Genomic DNA, 13,681 nt, shown 5'->3' on the forward strand with positions numbered 1-13,681 from the left:
AATCTATACTAAATTAAAGAAATAAAATAATAACACAGCAAAACCAACAGAAACAGGAACACATCTGAAAATATAGGGATGTTATAACTTTACTGCTTTGGTAGTAAGTTATACAAGCAAAAAACAGTCACAGATCTCCCTACAGACTTGCACTTACTCAAGAAATCAGCTGTAACATGGAGATAAATTATACCTTCCCTCTGCTAGAAGGGTATCACTGGTTTTATAGAAGCCTCCCCCCAAAATTAAGAACCTTCTATCTAGCACTATTCTTTTTCCCATCTTTAAAAAATTATATACGCTCTGAGATAGAGTCTATATAGAACAAGGAATTTAATAATCTATTTAATATTTTTTCCTCTGGAAAACACTAATGCAGTAACTTGCTATTTATAAAATAATATCAGTACCAGTAAGTGACGTCTAAAATCAGTAAAATTTAAAGCCAAACATCCAGTATTTCCTAAAGCAATATTTATATTGTTAATCCATTTACCCCCAAATTTATATTAAGAAACCAAATAATAGTAAATGGTAAACTTGAAGTATTAAAGTTGCCTTTGTATAATGTGTATTTTATTTTTTAAATTGCATAATCACATGCTTCCTATTTTTCCACTGGGCCTCTTCCTCCTCCAGTTCACTGACTGTAAACTCCTTAATGAGAATCTATTTGGTATTTTTAGTTCTATTCTCTTTGTTCAAGGCCTAGGCCTATGTTTTATTTAGCATACATTCATTAAAAGTGTTATTAAAGCAGAACTGGTAATTTTATTCTTAAGATCTTTCTATGATAGCACTGATGAATTTATTTTCTGAACACTCAAGATGTGGTAGGTCAGTATTATTTATATTTTGCTGATGATGAAGAAAAGGAGAGCAAAATTAAATGAAGAATGAGACAACCACAGCTAGTTGTCTCAAAGACAAAGCATTCATTACTACAAAATGCCCACTTAATCCCCAAAGGATTATATCCATTTCACAAATAAGTAGCAGGTTCTGTGGGGAAAATGTCATGTAAGCACAATTAAATAATTAAAGACTTCATCTGCTATATTTGCATAAGGATCAGACAAACAACCTAAGTTTCCTAATGTTTAAGGTCTTGACTCTGCAACCTAAGCCACTTAATTTTGACTTGGTATTTCTTCCAATTTTCTAGTTTAAAATAGAAACCAAAGGAAAAATAGTAACTTTGCCATGGGTATTAGACTGATCCTGGACACTGACTGCTCTGGCCTTATGGGACAAATGCAGAAGTAGACTGTAACACATTGTGTGGAAAATTGACTACCATCAAATCTAATGGGTGGATACTATCCTAGAACATTTTATCGTCAGTATTACTGATTTGCGTTGTGTATTTCCAAGAAAATATTTATTTTATAAATATATGACAATATTAGTATATGTAACACTATTATATGTAACATTATTTTTATTAGTATGTTTTGTAAAAAGATTTAAAGTATTTTTGAAGTCTGCTTCGAGGCCATTAACCCATGACAAAAACCCAAACCCAAAGAAGTTCAACATTGGTTCTATAAATCCAGTTTTATAATCCACCCATAAGTCCATAAATATCTTTTTTTTACTTCTTTCATAACAACATAATTTAAAATGACAAGGGGAAAAATGTAAAGCATTAAACTGATCTTCCCCCAAAACAAGTATTTTAAAATGTATCCACAATTGCCACTCTAGTATTCTCACTATGACAGTTTGGAGTCAAATCAGGATTGAATTTCTGCTTTGCAGACTGCTATGCAAATCAAAATTCAAGCATCAAAATTCCCCCTCCTAATTTGCCCACTGCTATTACTAGCAGTTACTGTAATAGCCTGCTTTTCCATCTGGTGATGCCATCAAAACCAAAAGCAAGTTACTAAGAGGGTACATCACATGAAACATGTAATTGCACTCTCTGTTTTACATTCGGAAAGTATTTGTTCGTCCCACTATAGCAACCTCTACTCCTTGATGTCCAGTAAATTTTAAGTACACCAATACTGCATTTTCTGTAAAGTTGTTATAGTAAATTTTATAAGTAAACATGCCCAAACCCAGCAAAATTATCTCACTAAGGCAAATTATTATCTATGACAATAGAAAAAGATTTTGGTAATTAGGATGGCTCACCCATTTTTAACTTAACCATATTCATTATGAACATTAATGTCACTTATAAGCATTGTCCATACCAATCATTACATCACATTCCAGGCTAACTATAAATACATCATTTGCTTTCTCAATATCTTTTAAGTAGATATATATTTTATATATATATATATATATATAATAAAATCAAATAATAAATAAAATCATATAATAAAATCAAGTCATGTTCTTATACAAACACTAAAAGCATCCATTCTGATACAGAATTTAATAATTTCCACTTCTCTAATATCAAGATGAGAAACAAAAAGGAAATAGTACGACATACTGAATGTGACCTTTCATTGACAGAATTATCAATTATCAAGCTTCCTGACTACAGAACTGAAATGGGATAGTTTCAGCAGTACCATGCAGTAATTTTTCCTTGTATTGATTTATATTAAATAAAGCAAATCTTGTTAAATAAAAATGTCTTAAAAATCCAATGCTCTGAAACAGAATGGCCTGAGAATATCAATTCTAAGATCCTTTAAACAGACAATTTTACTGTCAGTAACAAACTCTGATGTATAATAAGCATCCAGTAAAATACTGAATAATTTTTATGTTGCCAGACAAACCAAAAGAAAGGACTTAGTTATGCATTTTACACCTTATATATTTACAGTGAAGAACAGAGTATGTGTCTTACATTTGTTTAAATGCCTAAGATGGTCAGCCTAAAAGCTGTCAGGAAGAAAAGAGCAGTTCCAATCAATTCTGTAATGACATTAGCTAGGAAATTAATATTGGGAAATGATGACTAATGCACACATAACCAAGTTCCTGTAAGCGTAAGGCAGTATGTGCTGAAAGAAACTGTCATTAGCCATTGTATTTTTCGACTTAATGACTGCTGAGCATTGGCCAGATTTTGATCTGGGTTCTCTTCCAGAAATAACTCAATAATTCAATGTAATTTGAACTTGAATTTGGCTCTTCTTTCTTTTTAAAGAACACAAAGTGACAAAAAGTAGGTATTTTCTTTTTAAAATATTCATCAATAATCCAATCAGATTGATGATTTCTTCTTCCAATCCAAATAACCACATAACAGAAAAGGCAAAAGAAGTAGAATCTTTATAACTAGACAGTCCTGTAAACTTTCCATTGATTCACTTATGAAACTGAATGAAGACCAACAGCTGCTCATTTAGCATATATGATTCAAATCCTAGCATATGGAATGTAATGATTTTAAACTACCCACAATATTTTAAGTGAAATCGGTTGTATTAGTATATTGGTTGTTTCTTTCCTGAAGGTTACTCTATATATTTAATTAGATGCCTATTGTAAGAAGATGTAAAGCCACAACCTAAAAATTAAGAAACAAAATACATGTGTTAGGAAGCTGTGAAAAAGAATTTAAAATACATGAAGAAATTTTATATGTTTTTCTGCAAAGTTAAATTCAGTAAAAGGAAAACAGTATTTCAGAAATGAGTATTTCTGAGTCTGGAGAAAAATAAAGTGATTAAATCCCATAGGACCATCATATGGCTGAAGGATGATGTCTTCTAGTCAGTCATGCTATCTGAGAATAACAGAAATAAAGGAAAATTACACTGTTCCACATTGGAAAGTGCAGTGTTTGAATCACTCTACACAGAGTAACTTACCTCATCTGTTTGAAATGTTTATATCTGAGTATCTTAACAAAATAGGCTTGCCCACTTTCTGAATGTTTTAATAAACTACCAACACCATTATTTTGCCTCTCAACACTGCAAACAGGGTAGCCCACCCCACATCACATAAGGATATTTTGTTATCACTGTTGTTGGAATTTGTACTCCAGTCTCACAAAGACCAGATCTGTGTCACCCACTTATGTCCAGATACCAGAAGAGAACTTGGGACACTCAGCTCAATGAACACACATCTCTGCCTACACAATTTAAAGAACAATTTTACTATTTCAAAGAGTTGCAAGAATTTGCACACACATGAAGAGCCTTGTTGTTACGATGGCTCCCTCTTCTAAGCCCAGCCATCTCACCCAGTTGAGAGACAGAACAGCAATGAGTCCTTCCCTCTCCCTGCAGAGCTAACCGTAACCCAATAATTACTGAGCTTGAACAAGGTCCAGAGGAAATTTGCCCTTCAAAAGTAAGATCTATTTTAGTGAAAGACATGTGCAGTGGTTCAAAGCCCATTATGTTATAAAGGCTATAAACTGATATATTATTTAAACATTCCTACAAAACGAACAAATGATTTCATGCTAGTATCTGGGATTCAGAAACACACTGCTGACACCACAGCCACTGCTGGTACCCATGCTACAGAGTTCAGCCCCAAGGTGAAAACCTAAAAAAACATAGGGAGTGAACCATCATTCCACAGGCACTTTCACCACTAGTAAATGTTGCAGATTTTAAGGAAATACTGTCCAAATTAATTTTGCCCTATTTACATATTAGTAGTGTTAGATGATACAGAGGGGAGAATTGGCCATCTTTCCTACCATAAAGACTATCTAACATACACAAATATTTTTGAAACAGTATTCTTCATAGATTTCCATAGCTACAGAGAAATAGAACAAATTAATCTACTGTAAAATCACTCTTCTAAACTGTATTAAAGGATTTAATAATAGAGAATATATATATATTTATGTGTCTGCATGGATGCAAGTACGTCTTATAGATATTGCATACATATATAAACACCTGAAATAACTTTAATTTAAAAAATAAATCATCCTAAAACTAACCTGTAGCATGGAACATTAGCCACAGCTCTCTAATTATTACAATATTTTATACATACCGACAATTCTGATCAGTTTCTGTTTAATCCTGGAGTTTCTTTACCAGAAATTAGCTTTTTCCCTTAAAGGAATTCCTTTGTAAAATTCCCTGAAAGACTAAGAATAAATATTCTGCAAATGTTCTCTCCATAGTAAATGTTGAAGTTCCATTTATATAATAAAATACATCTAAGTTCATTATAGCCTCTGGAATGACAACCTGGAATACTGACTCTCATATTTTTTTTCAGCCTGAATGAAAATTCTGATTACCACTGTGGAAAGAGAATGACAAACACAGGCCTCCAGCAATAACACTGGAGGATAATCTATTGTTTGGTATGATCTCAAAGGTTGTAATGACTCTTATCTTTACAAGAAATTGAAGAGAGAAACTCATTCCAATTATATAAAATAACCTCACAAACACTGCCATTTGATTCTAATTGTAAAGTAAAACACCCAGGTCAAGTCAAGTCATCTCCACTGATTATGCTTTAAATGTATATAACAACACAACAATCAACAGAAAGAGAAGATACTTATCAGTGTGGGGTTTATCTTACATGAAAGCAGTACACTTACAGTACAATGCTTATTCTGAAAATTAAAACCCCATCTTTTTTCATTTTATATAGCAAAAGCCTAGTGGAAAACACACTTTTGTTTTAATATACTGTAATCCATTTGATTCAACTTCTCCTGTCCAAACACTGATTGGCTAATTAATTCATATGAACTCAAAGAAAAAAATATATTGAAGACACCAAAAAGTATTGTTAAGCAACGATTAGATCAATTTTAGTATTTCTAACCTGTAATAACGATTTTTTACATGTTTCTTTGCACATTCACTCCTACCTTTAAAAATGAATGAAATTTCCTTTATGTCATTTAGATTAAAACTATGGTAACATATGACTATCATGCAAATTATGTATCCACTCAATTGAACTGGATCAATGTAGTGCTCTCCAAAAATTGCTCAAAGGGTAATCAATATCCCAAACTTCATACGATGTTTATTTTAAACCATGATGGTTAGACAATGCAAGAGTAGTATTCTCCAGACTTTATTTTACTGAAAACTATCTTGCAGCCACAGGTCTTGATGTGAAATCACCTTGATTGCAAGGTGCTACTCTCCTAGATTTTATAGAGCATGATCTAGATGCCCACAACGAGAGGGTTGTGTGCATTTAAGTGAGTATTTAAGAGTTGCATACAGGATTTTCAGTGGGGTGGGTGCTTTTGCAGGCAAATTAAGGAGATGCTTGAGAAGAGCTAGCTTGGCAGGACACCTAATGAGGCTGGTGGGTCCTTTCTTTGTTTCCTTCTACAGTATTGTGCTAATCTTTCTCAGGAGTGCCCTTAGCAAAAGCTGCTTGGCGATACTGGTGAAGATCACAGGAGATCCTTTACTAAGAGAAGGAAGGAATTACAAGGAAGAGTCAAGACAATCCACTACATTATCCTCCAATGTTTTTACACGCTTATCACAAGCTATTGAACACATATCATTGTGGGTGACTGGATCTTTACAAAATAAACCATAACTGCAATTTGTTTTCTCCTATTGCTGTAGCTGTACCCACAACTATTTAATCTGAAGGACTGACAGGCACATGGACAAAGCTAGACTTTTTGTTCTTAAGAGAAATTGTTGATATAGATAATGTAAAATGCCATATAATTCAGAAAGACTCAGGGAAAAAGAAAAGGATTAATACTGGGGGTAAAAAATATGTAACCACAAGTCTTCTAAGGCAAATTTGGCCAAATTCAGCCCATTCATTGCAGAGAATCACTGAATCACGGAATTGTGTAGGTTGGAAGACACCTAAAGATCATCAAGTCCCACCTCTGACCTAACACCTAACAAGTCCTCCAGTAAACCATATCGCCAAGTTCAACATCTAAACGTCTTTTAAAGACCTCCAAGGATGGTGGCTCCACCACTTCCCTGGGTAGCCCATTCCAATGCCTCACAACCCCCTCAGTAAAGAAGTTCTTCCTAAGATCCAACCTAAAACTCCCCTGGCGCAACTTTAGCCCATTCCCCCTCGTCCTGTCACCAGGCACGTGGGAGAATAGACCAACCCCCACCTCACTACAGCCTCCTTTAATGGACTTATAAAGAGCAATAAGGTCGCCCCTGAGCCTCCTGTTCTCCGGGCTGAACAAACCCAGCTCCCTGAGCCGCTCCTCACAGGACTTGTTCTCCAGACCCCTCACCAGCTTTGTCGCCCTTCTCTGGACTCGCTCGAGCATCTTCATGTCCTTCTTGTAGCAAAGGGCACAAAACTGAACACAGTACTCGAGGTGCGGCCTCACCAGAGCTGAGTACAGGGGGACAATCACTTCCCTAGACCTGCTGGCCACACTGCTTCTTATGGATGCCGTTGGCCTTCTTGGCCACCTGAGCACACTGCTGGTTCATATTCAGCTGACTATCCACCAATACTCCCAGGTCCTTCTCCACCTGGCAGCTTTCCAACCACTCATCTTCCAGCCTGTAGCTCTGCTTGGGGTTATTGCACCTCAGGTGCAAGACCCAGCACTTGGCCTTGTTGAAACTTCATACAGTTGACCTCAGCCCATCGGTGCAGCCTATCCAGATCCTCCTGCAGGGACTTCCTACCCTCAAGCAGATCGACACACGCACCTAGCTTGGTGTCATCTGCAAACTTACTGAGGGTGCACTCAATGCCCTCATCCAGATCATCGATGAAGACATTAAAGAGGACCGGCCCCAGTACTGAGCCCTGGGGAACGCCACTAGTGACTGGCCTCCAGCTGGATTTGACTCCATTCACCACAACTCTTTGGGCCTGGCTATCCAGCCAGTTTTTAATCCAACGAAGCGTGCGCCAGTCCAAGCCAAGAGCAGCCAGTTTCTTGAGGAGAATGCTGTGGGAAACGGTGTCAAAAGCCTTGCTGAAGTCAAGGTAGACCATATCCACAGCCTTTCTCTCATCCACCAAGCACGTCACTTTGTCATAGAAGGAGATCAGGTTCATCAAGAAGGACCTGCCTTTCATAAACCCATGCTGACTGGGCCTGGTCACCTGGTTGCCCTGTAAGTGCCACGTGATGACACTCAAGATAATCTGCTCCATGAGTTTCCCTGGCACTGAGGTCAAACTGACAGGCCCGTAGTTTCCCTGGTCTGCCCTCCAGCCCTTCTCGTAGATGGGCGTCACGTTTGCTAGCCGCCAGTTGACTGGGACCTCCCCCAATAGCCAGGACTGTTGATAAATGATGGAAAGCGGTTTGACCAGCTCCTTCGCCAGTTCTCTCAGTATCCTCGGGTGGATCCCATCTGGCCCCATCGACTTGCATACATCCAAGCGCTGTAGCAGGTCACCAACCTTTTCTTGATGGATAGTGAGGGAGACATTCTTCTCCCCATCCCCTTCCAACAGTTCAGGGTACTGGGTATCCAGAGCAACTGCTTTTGCCACTAAAGACTGAGGCAAAGAAGGCATTAAGCACCTCCACCTTTTCCTCATCTTTCATAACTAAGTTCCCCCCCCTCGTCACCGCATCCAGTAAAGGCTGGAGATTCTCCTTAGTCCTCCGTTTTGCATTTATGTATTTGTAAAAACATTTTTTGTTGTCTTTGATGGCAGTTGCCAGATTGAGCTCCAGACGAACTTTGGCCTTCCTAATTTTATCCCTGCACTGCCTCGCAACATCCTTATAGTCCTCCTGAGTGGCCCGCCCTCTTTTCCAAAGACTGTAAACACTCCTTTTTCTCCTAAGCACAAGCCACAATTCTCTGTTCAGCCAGGCTGGTCTTCTTCCCCGCCGGCTTGTCTTTGGGCACGTGAGGATAGACCGCTCCTGCGCCATTACGGTTTCCTTCTTGAAGAGCGCCCAGCCTTTCTGGACTCCACTGCCCTTCAGAACTGCCTCCCAAGGAACTCTGCCAACCAGTGTCCTGAACAGTTCAAAGTCAGCCCTCCAGAAGTCCAATACAATGGTTTTACTGGTCCCCTTCCTGGCTTCTCCAAGAATGGAGAACTCTACCATTTCATGGTCACTCTGCCCAAGACAGTTTCCAAACACCACATCTCCAACAAGTCCTTCTCTATTTGGGGCACCTCCTTGGTAGGCTCACTAACCAGCTGCGTCAGGAAGCTATCTTCCACGCTCTCCAGAAACCTCCTAGACTGCTTTCTCTGGGCTGTGTTGTGCTTCCAGGATATATCTGGGAAGTTGAAGTCCCCCACGAGAACAAGCGCTGACGATTTCGCTACTTTTGTCAGCTGCCTATAGAACTCCTCATCAGTCTCCTCATCCTGGTTCAGCGGTCTATGACAGACCCCCACCAAGATGCTTGCCTTGTTGGCCTTCCCACTTATCCTAACCCATAGGGACTCAACCTTATCATTCCCAGCCTCAAGTTCCACGACATCAAAACTCTCTCTGATATAGAGAGCCACACCACCACCCCTTCCTTGCTGCCTGTCCCTTCTGAAGAGCCTATAGCCAGACATTGCAGCACTCCAGTCCTGAGAGTGGTCCCACCACGTTTCTGTGATGGCAACCAAGTCGTAGCCTGCCTGCCGCACGATGTCTTCCAGCTCCTCCTGTTTGTTACCCATGCTGCATGCATTAGTGTAGATGCACTTCAGTTGGACCATTGCCTTCTCTCCCAGCCTTGCCATTGTTCCCCCTGGCACAGCTCTAACAAGCCTTGTTTCAGCCCCATCCCCCTTCTCACCTAGTTTAAAGCCCTCTCAATGAGCCCAGCCAGCTCCTGTCCCAGGATCCGTTTTCCCCTTAGAGATAGGGACCCGTCTGCGGCCACCAGGCCAGGTGCTGAGTAAAGCACCCCATGGTCAAAAAAACCCAAAATTTCTGTATTGGCACCAGCCTCTGAGCCACGTGTTTATCAGGTGGGCTTTCCATGTCCTCTCTGTACCCCTCCCTGCCACCGTAGCGATGGAAAAAAAGCACCACCTGTACTCCCGCTCTATCCACTAACCGTCCCAGTCCCCTGAAGTCCTGTTTGATGGTCTTCAGGCTTCTCCCTCTTCAGTGTCATCACTGTCAGCCTGGACTATTAAAAGAGGATAATAGTCAGAGAGGTGAACCAGGTTGGGAAGCTTTCTGGCAATGTCCCTGACCCTGGCCCTAGGGAGGCAGCAGACTTCCCTACGGGTAGGGTCAGGCCAACAAATAGGTCCCTCTGTTCCCCTGAGAAGGGAGTCACCCACAACAATCACCCTTCTTTCTGTCCTGGTGGAGGCAGTCCTGAGGCATGGAGTAGGCTTCCTCGCCCTAGGCATCCTCCTGGGTAGACTTTCTACCTCTTCCTCAGCTACTGGTCTCGCAAGCTCCAGGGCCTCAAACCTGTTGCATAAGGGCACCTAGAAAGGTGGGGCTGGTGCGGGGGGCATCGCCTGCGATGTCAAGCAGGGATCTGTCTCTATTCCTCCTCAACTCCCAGGTCCCCTGCCTCTGCCCAACAGCAACAGGGCAGGGGATCCACCCCCATTTCGGGTGTCTCACCCCGGTGCCTGCCCTTCAGGCCACACAGGGAGTTGCTCTACCAGTCTACCTCCTGCTCACAGTCCCTGATATCCCTCAACCTCTCAACCTCCTCCTCGAGTTCTGCCACGGGGCAGACCAGATCATCCACCTGCTCACACCTCACACACACGGTCTGTCTGCCCCCCGCAGGTGGTAGCAACAGGCTCAGGCACTCCCTGCACCCGGAGACCTGAACTGCCACAGTTTTGAGCAGGCAGCCGTTCTTGGCATGTACAGACTTCCTGGAGAGCACACTGTGCTTGGTGGAGACCATCACAGCTTAGCTAGCAGTAGACCACCGTTAGAGGAGGTGTTTGTATGGGCAGGGGGGAGCGCTCTGCCCTTCCTGTTCGCCCTGCTGCGCTAACTGCCTTCTGACGCACCACGCCCTGTTTGCCTGTCCTGGTCACTACATTCCTGGTCGCTCGCGCTTCTTAGGGTCTTAGGGACAGACCGGGGAGGGGGCGCTGCTGGCTCCGCCTACGCCTCGTTCTCGCCTAATTCACCTCTCTCACGAGGGCTGCCGGGTCCTGGTGTCTCCCTCAAGTGGGCTCGGTGCTGGAAAAATTAGCCCTGCCTGTCCGATCGCCCACTCCGCTGCAGAACGCGTCTGCCCCTCTAGCCAATTGCCTGCAAGAACAAATCCTGCAAGTTTGAAGCAGAAGAGAGAACTACTGCATGCAGAAAACAGTTAAAGGCTTGATGGTTTGTGTGCTCCAAAGGTATAATGTTTACCATTTATTATAGTTAATATAAATATCTATATTACAATTTCTGTTGAAGTTATGCTAATCAAGTGTTAGAAGTCAGCAAATACCACTCCTCAAAAACAAAGGTAAATCACATTATCCAGAATCTAGTAAAGCAAAAAAATATTTTTTTGTCTTATATATTCATTTGCTATTTAAAAAAAGAAAAAAAAATATTTGTGAAATGCTCTTATGATGAAAAGGCTATTTTTCATCTGAGAACATTTACAAATAAAATTTAAAATAGTTTCAGTAGTGTTGGCCAGAAACAATTACACTGTCTGAATGGAAATTTTTGAGCAAGGGACATAAAATATAATAGGTTCAATACTGTCATTCTAGGCTAATCTCTTTCTGAGCTGTAAAAATTGTTTTTGTTTCTCTTAGGTGTATGAAGAAAAATAAAGCTTGCGTATTAACTCTGAGGTTTTCAGTTTAAGCCCCAAAACTCAATTATGACCCAAGTTCTTGAGCATGAAAGCTCACGGTTTAAATCTCCCTGTAATCACCACTACTTCTGACCAATCTAATTACAAAGTGTTTTGTGCAGCTGTTAAACACCAGAGGTGTCCCTTTAATTCTCTACAGAGAGTTAGAAGTCTGTTAGCATAACTACACTGTAGTCAGTATAATTATTGTAATTCATATGCTGTTCTTGAGTAGACTATAATACTACTAATGAATAAGGAATATTCTCCCAACATTAATCATGAATTTTCTGTAGATAAGAGTATTTTGTAAGCTGCTTTCAAAATTGGCTTTTATGACTACGTCGTGCAAAATCTGTTTTCCCTCACAGAAGGATAATTGAATAATGGTGATATTCTTTGTGACCTCCTGAAGAAGAGGGACAGCCTGGACTGTCAAATCAGCTTCATAACACACATCAAACTAAGTTTTTTAATAAACACGTTACTATTTTTCTTCCAGCTATCCTTACTGCAATGTGTCTTTATTCACACTTTATTTGGTTTTGGCTTCAGTAGATCAGATTTGTTAGTTGGATTACATCAGGGAATTCAGTCAAGTCATTGCAGGCATGAGTCAGACCTACTGAAAAACAACAGCTGATTTCTATTTACTTTTCTCCAAGTCTCTTCAGAAACCTTTGAAAGACTATGGTGTGTAGCAGTTAGCAGGCCTATCCTGCCTTCCAATACCAATACTAAAGGACATCGCTGTTCCAGATGGCTCTGTCCTAAGGAACTAAGAAAGCTGAGAACAACAAAAACTGCTACCTTTTCAGACTACGTGTTGGTATATTCAATCTAGCTGGTGTGGACAATGGGAAACAGCATCTTACCATCACCATTGACACAGACGACAACAGGCACCTGAGTACCAGGGCCACATGGCTTCTCATTGTCGGGAACGCACTCCTCCAGCCCCACAATTCTCCAGTCATAGCATGAGGGCTCTTCACATGGGATGGCTTCCAGCAGGTGAGGACAGTTTCCCGTTCCTCCTGTAGGCTCATTGGTAATGCGCCGTTTCCTTAGTTTAAAGCCTGAAATGTCCGTGAAGATATAAGTGGTGGAATAATACAATTATAAAATGCAAAGTGAAGGGATTTTTATCTATCTTCATCTGAATGAACTGTTATTTCTACTCTGTGTAAAAAAACACTGCAGATGTTCCATGTCATATCACCTTTCTAGATAATTAGGTAGAAGAACTCATTACAGAAAGAAGTAAAACATAACAAGTGCTTCACATGTTTTGAGCTTATTCAGTACACTTTGCCTTTAATCCTTGTTTGTCCTAGTTGTACATACTCCTCAGGAGACAATATTCATTTCTCATGCTTTGCTCTTGCTGGATCTATCTCATCTAACAAATCTTGGTTAGATTCCTAGGTTGACATTTCTCAAACTTGTTGTTTGTCTTTTCAGGAATTTTCTAACCGTGAAGGATTATCAAGTGAAACCACTTTACAAACAAAGACTAACTTGCCAGAAAAGGCAAGGCATGGAAAGAAAAGGATTATAATTCCAAGAAGTCTTATGAAAAAAAAGAAAATGTTGGTCATTAACATCACAATATTCCCTTGTAAGCACTTACAAAATTCCTTCTGACTATCTAACCTCATTTTGGATAGGAAAAACTGATAGTCCATTATACAGTGTGACACCTGCCAGATTGATTTCAGTCTTTAAAAGCAACTCTGTCCCTCACTTTCAGGGTGGCATATTTAAGAATTCATTCTATAGTGAGACTATGCTAACCAGACTGAATGGGTTCAGAAAAGTTTCTCATGTAATAATTTTCTGTAGTTTCTGATACATCTGAAACTACAGGTGTATCAGATACATCTGAAACTACTACTTTAACTAACATCTTTTCACATCTCTTCAGAGGCTACTTTGTTTTATTGCAATATTCAGGCTGGCTAGTAATACACAAATATTATTTATAAGGCACTGCATATAACTCTTTAATTTTTACCAAGATGCAAACTAAACAGTAG

At 40.1% G+C, this 13,681-nt stretch overlaps 1 protein-coding gene across 1 annotated transcript in view; it reads right to left on the minus strand.

Moving 5' to 3' along the window:
- THSD7A (thrombospondin type 1 domain containing 7A) overlaps positions 1-13,681 on the minus strand; it is a 286,290-nt gene that overhangs the window by 91,215 nt on the left and 181,394 nt on the right. The window contains exon 9 of the mRNA XM_084281506.1: positions 12,518-12,721. Coding sequence (XP_084137632.1) covers positions 12,518-12,721 — 204 coding nt within the window. The remainder of the gene's footprint in view (positions 1-12,517; positions 12,722-13,681) is intronic.

The sequence above is a fragment of the Netta rufina genome (assembly GCF_964035555.1).
Source record: "Netta rufina genome assembly, chromosome: 2".
NCBI lineage: Eukaryota > Metazoa > Chordata > Aves > Anseriformes > Anatidae > Netta > Netta rufina.